This window comes from Peromyscus eremicus, chromosome 1 (assembly GCF_949786415.1).
Source record: "Peromyscus eremicus chromosome 1, PerEre_H2_v1, whole genome shotgun sequence".
NCBI classification, from domain to species: domain Eukaryota; kingdom Metazoa; phylum Chordata; class Mammalia; order Rodentia; family Cricetidae; genus Peromyscus; species Peromyscus eremicus.
In genome coordinates this window covers 48,107,745-48,118,005 of record NC_081416.1, presented here as the reverse complement: position 1 = coordinate 48,118,005, position 10,261 = coordinate 48,107,745, and the positions used below count along the sequence as shown (strand labels likewise).

General features: G+C 38.2%; 1 protein-coding gene across 1 annotated transcript; it reads left to right on the top strand.

The window, feature by feature from the left end:
* The first annotated feature begins 7,652 nt into the window (after window positions 1-7,652).
* On the top strand, window positions 7,653-8,612 carry LOC131897026 (olfactory receptor 10Q1-like). Its single transcript, XM_059247882.1, has one exon. It carries the CDS (start codon window positions 7,653-7,655, stop codon window positions 8,610-8,612), a length of 960 nt encoding a protein of 319 aa, XP_059103865.1.
* Window positions 8,613-10,261: the final 1,649 nt, after the last annotated feature.

The window sequence follows — 10,261 nt, the reverse complement described above, 5'->3', positions numbered from 1 at the left end:
ATGTACTTCTTGAAATAATGGAATGAATGCCCTTGAATTAGGTGAGAAGTAACTCCAAAATTTTATGAGGGATGTTATAAGGAAGAACATATTAATTTTACCTTTGTGTCTGTGTGTGCAGGATCCATTATTTTTGTACAGTTCAGTGTCTGTTATTCCATATTTACTTGTGACCAAAGAAACTATTAAAATCATGTAGATGCTGTTTCTCAATATTATTATAAGAGCAGATTTTTTATTTTTTATTTAAAAGCCCTGGGTATTGAATCACTGGCTTTACAAACTATATTTAACTTCATCCAATGAAGACTACAGAGCACATGGTCTGTGTTCTTCTTTGAGAGATAGAATCTCTCTCATTCACTGGCAGAGGAGTCCATCTCAATATTCTAAGCATTTCCTCAATGTTCTTTTCTGGTTAGCGTAAGAAGAAAATACAGAAACTCTCTCAGTGTTTTTCCACTTTACTGGGACTGTAAGACACACATGGCCAACAGTCCACTTTCTCTGAATAGCAATAATGGACTAAGTAACAAAGAGTAAAGTATCAGTGTAGGAACAGCACTGGAAAAAAAAACCAAAGGAAAAAGAAAACAGTTACTTGCCTATTCCCTGGTGCTTCTTCTACACAACAATATGAATATATCTGTCTTGAGGTAACACTTCAGGGATATTGTCTCCAAGGAGCTTGGAGGAGTCAAATGTCCCATGTGAGCCAATGTGACTCCATGACTACATTAACTCTGTGGCTCAGATAAAAAATCTAGTTCTGAGAAGCACAGTAGAGGTGCTTTCATTTCCACCTCTGCTCTGGTAAGTGTAAACAGCTTTAATGTCTAGATTTTAGTAACTTCCATGATTTTAATCTTCATTCAGAGGAGAGGCTTTTGGAATTTGTCCCTTGATTTTCACCAGGTAGAGTCACCTTAAAGATGCAACAAAATTTGCACAACACTCCAAGTAGCTTTTGGGGAACAGAATAGGAAGATTAGATTTGACATTGTCAATTGAAGATGAACAAGTTCCCATTATAGTCAATCCTAGACTGATCTAGGGCTTCATCACCAAAAGTCCTTTCAAGCTACTCTATGTCCTAGGTGTAGATCCTTTCCTGTTTGTTATCTATTTTAGTTTTTCATGAAGTCATGCTTCAGCATATGTATTCATTTCAAATTTGTAAGCCAAGCTTCTTAGGAGAGTCCTGCCTTCATTTATCTAGTCTCAATAGTATGGTCCAAGATTTTCTAAACTCTCAATAGAAAAGAAAACCCTTTAAGAGACAGTAACATGGGGCCAATAATATAATACAGAGAGGAGAAAAAAGAGAGATTCCTAATACCACTTGACTCTCAAAGTGGTGTTTCTTCAGTGAGTTTCAATGAAAATCACCCTAGTCCAACATCTCTTCCACATTTCTGGGTGACAATTTGTGATGTATCAGTAGTAGTATGGTCATTGATAGTTTGAAAGCATCTTTTATTTTAGTACTGAAGACCTTTCTCCATGTACAAAAAGCCAAGCCCAGCAAAAGTTAGAACTTCAGTTTCCCAACTAGTTCAATGCATGCCTTCATTTTGAGGATCAGGTCTCCTACATATATTCACTGTTAGTGGAGAGCCATTGAAATCTACTCTTCCTCTGCTTTTTAGCTCTATATTTTCCATCACACTATTGCTTATTCTTATCATCATCTTCATGACTGTTATTATTTTGGCTTGCCTTTTAAATTTTTTCTACTATACAAACATGGGGAAAGAATAGGAGAAAAGTCAAACCGTTCAGTTCTTTTGTCAAAAAGTTTTACCATTTGATTTTTTACATGAGGCAAGCAAATTTTCTCGTGTGATCATTGTGGAGTTGTTAAGAGCCCCCCTTTGGATTCTATACAATTATGTCATTCCTTGAGAAGGATAATGAAGTTTCTCCCTTTGCTCCTGAAAATTCCCTTTGCATATGAAAGCCACCACATGACCTCTTGCTGTGGCAGTTTCTTCTACCTCAGCAGCCTGTTTGTTAATTAATATCCTATTAATTGTGTCTTGAGCTTCAGTGTTTGTTATTACTGCACTATCAGAATCATACTGATGTTTTCTTTACTGATGTCTACATTTTCTTAATTATGTTTTAAATTGTTCTATGTAAATGAGGAGAGACATATACTTAAGACATGCACAGGTGCTCAGCTCTACATTAATCCACTTGGATGCAAATTCTGGCATCAGGCATGCCAATAACCACCCTATGCATTTGCAATGAGCTTAATCTCTAAAGACCTCAATTGTAATAGATAGGGCTATAGAAAGGTAGGATTACATGTCTCAAAGTTTTTAGACATTCAATTTTATGTGTATCTTGTAAATGGGTATACATATGACCTATACCTATAGATTTCTGTGGTCTCATAATTCTCTGACATTTTGAAGAACATTTTGATTTTGTATATACAGTGGATTGGTATTATGCACATAATACTCATTGTTATGCTATCAATCATTCACAAAAGAGTAACCACAAACCAATGAGTTTATCATCATTAACCAACAGGACATTTCAACAAGAACATCAATAGTTTAATTGTTGTGCTTTCCACTGTATATTGATCTGCTGAACCCACCTCAAAAAAGTTCTCTAGTGTTGCATAGGATAAAAAAATTTAAATAGATAGACATTAGTCAGAGAAAAGTCACAATCTGTGTGAATCTTGAGTGATTGTAGAATAATCTGTGGAAGGAGCCATTAAACACGGATTGGCTTTGAAGGAAATTTAGAGATCCTGAAATTTTTCAACTTAAGTCAATTTATTTGAAATAAAATAAAATAAATTTGGGGATACATAAATAAGAGTGAAAAAATAGAAAGTTTTGTCTTTACATATAACATTAATGTAAATGATAGTTAAATTAGTGAAGCCAAAAGCTGAAAATTTTTCACCTGACCTTCCCAATGAAGTTAATTAGACACTCAGAAATCAGCAAATATACTCGAGAGCAGGGTTAATGTAGTCTCTATGAACAGATATGGAGAGAGCTATAGAATAAAGTGAGCAGTAGTTTCTTTCAGTCTATGATTTTGTATGGATTATTAGTTGACAAAGAAAGGAAAAGATGAATACCTTTGACCTAGCCAGCCATGAGTTTTGGGGCCAGTTAATGGTCCCAGGCATCAAATTCTTTCTTGTTGAGTGGATCTTAAATGCAAGCATAATATGATTGGCCACTCCTATAACATTAGTTATATTAGTTATATATCACTATTGCACCAGTGAGAATATTAAGCTAGGTCACTGGTTATTGTAGCCCAATGGGTTCACAGCTGACAAGATGTAATTACTTTTTTCCCTAATATCACACATACTACCTTCCAGCACTCTGAAATCCAGCTAGTAGGGATGAAGCTTGCAGTGTGATTTATCTATGTCCTATAATGCAATTAAGGCCTTTAGCAATAAGGTTTCACATCAAGTACTGCACATATACACAAGCGCTCTCCCCCCCCCCCACGTGGGTTGTAGCATGTTTCTCCTTTGCTTTATGGCTAATATCCACTTATGACTGGGTGCATACCATGTTTGTCTTTGTGGGTCTGGGTTACCTCAGTCAGGATAATGTTTTCTAGTTCCATCCATTTGACAGAAAATTTCCTAATGTCATCGTTTTTAACATGTGGGTAATACTCCACTGCATAAATGTGACATTAAGTATTAAATTAGATACAAATACAGTTATTAAATTAAACATATTTTTCTCAGTTTTCTTCTAGTACATTATAGTGGTCTGATTCATGGCTTATTCCACAGCAACTTTTAGCAACTTATAATCACCAAGTATTTTTCAAACATTCAAATGCCTCTTTTCATTAAACAATTTCATATTCACAAAGCCTTATTAGATCTTGTCACATTTAATAAAAACTAGCTTATTAAAACAAGTCATGTGATTTAGTAGGTTGAGGAAAAATCAGGTGAGTTGTAAACCTCCCAGGTCCAGCCCAGACTTTGGACGGTCCTTGGTATAAGGGAGTATGGATTGAGAAATAATAGATATGAAAAATGTAGATGAAGACAAAGAAAAAGACAGAGACACAAGATAGCTTCAGGAGGGCTCTTGGTCAATACCACAGTTGCCTCAAGTTTATTTCTAATGGGATTTTTGTATACCAACAAGGGTGTACAAAAGACCTCCCCCTTTCAAGGTCAGGGTACAAAGTACAAACAAGTGTAGATCCTTTCCTAATTTTCAAAACACTTGGTAACCATACTTTATAGCAAAACATCTTTTTTTTTCTGGTCTTAGTTTTTTTTCCTTTCTGGTTTTTTATTATTAAGATATTTTTTCTATTCATTTTACATACCAACCACAGATTCCCCTCACCTTCCTCATCCAGCTCCCCAACCTTCCCCCACAACCCACCCCCCATTCCCACCTCCTCCAAGGCAAGGTCTCCATGGGGAGTCAGCAGAGCCTGATACATTCAGTTGAGGCAGGTCCGAACCCCTCCTCCTTGGACCAAGGCAAAGTGTCCCACCATAGGCACTGGGATCCAAAGAGCAGGCTCATGCACTAAAGACAGTCCTGATCCCACTGCCTGCCAGGGGGCCCCCTAAACAGTTCAAGCTAAACAACTGTCTTGCCTATCCAGAGGGCCTAGTCCAGTACCATGGGGGCTTCTCAGCTAATGGTCCACAGTTCATACATTTCCACTAGTTTGGCTGGCCATCTCTGTACATTTTCCCATCATAATCTCAATGTCCCCTACTCATAGAATACCTCCTCTCTCTCATCGATTGGACTTCTGGAGCTCAGCCTGGTGCCTGGCCATGGATCTCTTCATCTGCTTCCATCAGTCACTGGATGAGGGCTCTATGATGACAGTTAGGGTATTCAGCCATCCAATCACCAGAGTAGGGCAATTTAGGCACCCTCTTGACTATTGCCAGTAGTCTAAGGTGGGGTCATCCTTCTGGATTCCTGGGAACTTCCCTAGCACCCTGTTTCTCCCTATTCCCATGATGTTTTCATTTATCATGGTATCTCTTTTCTTGCTCTTCCACTCTATCCCTGTTCCAGCTCGAACCTTCCATTCCCCTATGTTCTCATTCCCCATCCCTTGCCCTCCATTACCCCCCACTAACTCCCAGCATACTCATGTAGATCTCATCTATTTCTCCTTCGCTGGACAATCCATACATCCTCCCTAGGGTCCTCCCTGCTAGCAAGACTCCCTGGAGCTTTGGTTATCCTTTGCTTTGCATCTAGCATCCACTTATGAGTGAGTACATACCATGTTTGTCTTTCTGAGTCTGGGTTACCTCACTCTCTCAGGATGATATTTTCTAGTTCCATCCATTTCCCTGCAAATTTCATGATATCATTCTTTTTCTCTGCTAAGTAGTACTCCATTGTGTATATGTACCACAATTTCTTAATCCATTCTTCAGTTGAGGGACATCTAGGCTGTTTTGAGGTTCTGGCTATTAAGAATAATGCTGTTATGAACATAGTTGAGCATGTGTCCTTGTGGTAAGATTGAGCATTCCTTGGGTATATGCCCAAGAGTGGTATAGCTGGGTCTTGAGGAAGATTGAATGCCAATTTTCTGAGAAACTGGCACACTGATTTCCAAAGTGGCTGTACAAGTTTGCATTCCCACCAACAGTGGAGGAGTGTTCCCCTTGCTCCACATCCTCTCCAGCATAAGCTGTCTTCAGTGTTTTTGATCTTATGGCAAAGCATCTTGTAATTAGGCCTTGAAGTATAAGACACCTGGTAACCATGCCTTTGGCCAAAGTATCTTATTATGCAGCCTTGCAGGACAAAACAAGCTTGATCTCTCTGACCCTGAGTCAAGATGGAATAAAGCCTCCCTATGGAGTCTCTGTGGGCCCCCACATAAACCAACATGCTTTATGGGATAGAAATGCTCTGATATGCTGGAGAGCAAACTGTGGGTCTCTGTGTTTATGGTCAAGGGCAGCATACAGCACATTATTCAGGGAAAAATGAGGAACACTGGCTGATCTGATTCATCCAGTAAGTGAAAATTGGTTCATAGATTCTCCACTGCATTTTTTGTAGTAACCACTACAGTGAGTTTCTTTTTGACCCTAACATGTGCAGTTGATTTTCTTGTGTTTGCATTTGGATGATCAAGTCATGTTTCTCTGTACCTTGCACTAGACAATCATGGAACAAGGCTAAACCAAAATGATGGTGAACTTTTGTTTCACTATATTTGAATTTGCTTGGATGACTTATCTTGTGTGCATGTAATTTTTGTCTTCAAGGGAAATAAAAAAACCCTGCTTAAGCTTATTTTCATTAACAAATACTTTCTTAGCTTATTTTAAATGTTTATCTTCTTTCCTTCATCTTCAGCCCTTTTTATTCTACTGTATATAATTTTAGAAATTTACTTTTCTAATTGGAATGAATATGCCTGGTTTACACTATCCATGAATGTCCATTGTCTGGAGTTATGAATTGGATAAACATATACCTTAGAGATATAAAACTGTAAATCTTGCCAAGTGTGGGGGCACACAGCCATAACTCTAGTATTCAGGAAGCTAACCTGGTCTAAATAGTGAGTTCCAAGTCACACAGAGATACATAATAATACCTTTTATAAAAAGCTAAGTAGATAAATAAAACAAAAACTGAACAATAAAAGAGGTGCCTCGAGTCCTCTTCAAATAAGACCTTATTATTTCATAATTTTCCCTATCCCTTCTTATAAGTTTACCAATTATATACATTGTAGGTTAAATTTTCATAGTGAATTGACTTTTTACAATTTATAATGTTATATTTTCAAAAATTATTTATGGGAATTATTTTTCATCTTAATATTTGAATTAACTATTTAATCTTAAAAATATGTTGTATTAGTGATTGATGCAAAGCATATTATTTTACCTTACAACTTCTCTACTGTGAGTCACATATTTTGATTAGTCATGAAGCAACCCAGAACCTTTGTTCAGGAGTTGTTTTAATTGTATTTATCCAGGAACATAAACTACATGCCTTATAATTACATATAGAAATTAAAACACAGTTATGCTAATCTGCAGTGATAAATGTCAAGAGTGGTTATTTATGAGGAATAAGGACTGAGGGAAAATATGAAAGATGTTTTTAGGTTGTTGAAATTCTTCCATTTCTTAATGTTTACTGCTTTTTTTTACTAGAATACTCATTGTCTGTCTCAAAAATTGAAAATTCACTTCTATTTGGATTTTCTGAAATCCTCTGTGTATATGTTGTATCTTAATAATAATGCTTAGCCAAACAGATGGCCAGAATTTCCATCTACCTAACTATAAAATGTATGCAACCCTACCTGTTTAATTAAATACAACAAAATACAAAGTATTAGCTCACGTCAATGGGATTTAAAATGCCATGTAACAAGATATAGCAGGTGGAGAACCTATTGGTAGGCCTTGTTATGGGAATTTATAGGCAAGTGCCCAATTAGTGGAGATGTCCAGGGAAAGTTATGTGAGACTTTATATTATGAATGTCTTTCCACCACCATTGTGTTTGAAAACTAAATACTAAATAGACAATCCCTAATAAAACTCTGATTCAGCCTCCCTGCCATTAACACAGGCAAGCAATCATTGGCTTACTTTTTCTTTTGCAGAAGACATGGTGGCTGGAAAGTGTTTCTTCAACAAATCCGACCCCCCAGAGTTCGTGTTCCGTGTATTCACCAATGTCCCTGAATTCCAGGCTCTCCTCTTCACCCTTTTCCTCCTGCTCTATCTGATGATCCTCTGTGGCAACACTGCCATAATCTGGGTGGTGTGCACCAATAGTTTCCTACGCACACCCATGTATTTCTTCCTAGGCAGTCTGTCTCTCGTGGAAATCTGCTACATCACAGATGTGGTGCCCTTGATGCTTTCCAACATCCTTGGAGCCCCAAAGCCCATGCCGTTGGCTGCTTGTGGGACACAGATGTTTTTCTTTTCTGTCTTTGGCTGCACTGACTGTTTTCTCTTGACAGTCATGGCCTATGACAGATATGTTGCCATCAGCCACCCACTACACTACAGCCTCATCATGACCCAGAAGCTGTGTATTAAGATGGTGCTGGGCTCCTTGGGCCTGGCACTCCTTCTCTCCTTGCAGCTTACTGTCTTTACCTTTACATTGCCATTCTGTAGACATCGCCTGGAAATCAACCACTTCCTTTGTGATGTGGCTCCCATCATGCGCCTGGCCTGTGCTGACATCCATGTGAGCCAGGCAATCCTCTATGTAGTGAGCATCCTGGTGCTGACAGTCCCATTCCTGCTGATTTGCATCTCCTATGTGTTCATTGCGTCTACCATCCTGCGCATGCGCTCTGCAGAGGGTCGTCAGAGGGCCTTCTCCACCTGCTCCTCCCACCTCATTGTGGTTTTGCTACAATATGGCTGTTGTAGCCTGGTGTACCTGAGGCCCCGCTCCAGCACCTCAGATGATGAGGCCCGCCAAATTGCTCTGGTTTACACTTTTGGTACGCCGTTACTCAACCCTCTGATTTATACCCTTAGGAACAAAGATGTCAAAGGTGCACTGAGGAACTCTCTCTTCCATAAAGCAGTGCCTGACCCTAGTTGATGGCTTGGGTGGGAAGACATTGAACAGAGTATTTACCAGTTAAGCCAATCAACTGTAGGTGGGGTTTTTCAACGGTATTACCAACTCCCTAATAAACATCAGGGAGACTTATTATTAATTATAAATGCTCAGCTGATAGCTTAGGCTTCTTATTCACTAGCTCTTACAACTTAAATTAACCCATATGTATTAATTTATGTGCTTCTACGTGGCTCATGGCTCATTACCTCAACTTCTACATGCCCTGCTTCCTGTGTATCTAGGTGGTGGCTCCACCCTTCTTATTCCCAGTGTTTTCTCAGTCTGGCTCTCCTGCCTAACCTCTTCCTGCCTAGCTATTGGCCAGTTAGCTCCTTATTAAACCAATGAGAGCAGCACATCTTCATAGTGATCAAAAGGATTATTTCACAGCAATCAACTCTAAAGGGTAAAAAATAATACATTTATTTTCCTTCTACATTTGGCTCTTTATTCTTTTTCCTTCGATGTGCACCATGTCAATATCTGTACTCATTTCCCAAATTGCTATGAATATAATTGCTTTTAATTTTAATTTTTTTAAAGCTCTCCTATAGTAATTGTTCCATCAGAGAGAATATCTTCATGGTTAAAGACTGATGGCTTTGTACATACTGCTTACTAAGGACAAGTCTTTATTAAGGAAAATCCATAAAGTCACATATTATTCTCTAAGATATAGATTCCATTATCTTAGACATAATGGCATTCAAAAAAACTTAGATAATTCATCAATTGCCTTTGTTTTTGTATTTCAATGAGGACAAGTATTTCTTTCCCTTGACTTGGTATCTACTATATGCCAGCTGTGGTAGGGTAGCAATAACTAACTATAGTAATTGACAACATCTCTATGCTCTTTGATTTTATATTAATTTTATTATTCCTTTAAAAAGAGAAAAAGGATTTCTTTATTTCAAAGTTATGTGTATTAGTGTTTTGCTTGCATGCATGTATGTGCACTGTTGCCCAAAGAAGCCATAAGAGGACACCCCACCCTGGAACTAGAGTTATGGATAGTTGTGAGCAGCTATGTGGGTGCATAGAACTGAACCAAGGCTCTCTGTAAGAGCAGCAAGTATTCATAACTACTGAACCAACTCTTTAACCAACAGAAGATATTACTTTTAAGTGTATCTAAGTATCTACAAAGTGAATTAAAACATATAAAACAATTATATTTCTGTTATTTATTTTGTTTCATTTTTTTTATTTTGCTCTATTTTATCTATTTTCCTGATAATTTTTTATTAAAGAATTTTTTTATTCATTTTACATACCAATTACAGATCTCTCTCTTCTCTCCTTCTACCCCTCCAGCCTCACCCCCCAAACCAACCCCCATTCCCTCCTCCAACAAGGTATGGCCTTCCATGGGGAGTAAGCAGAACCTAGTACATTCAGTAGAAGCAGGTCCAAGCCCCTCCCCCTGCATCAAGGCTGTGCAAGGTGTTCCACCATAGGTAGGGGGCTCCAAAAGGCCAGCTCATGCACCATGCACGAGGGATGGATCCTGATCCTACTGCCAGGGGCCCCTTAAGCAGATCAAGCTACACAACTCTCTTGTTTATGCAGAGGGCTTAGTCCTGATAATTTTTTATTTATTCTTCTCTCATACAATATACCCCAAC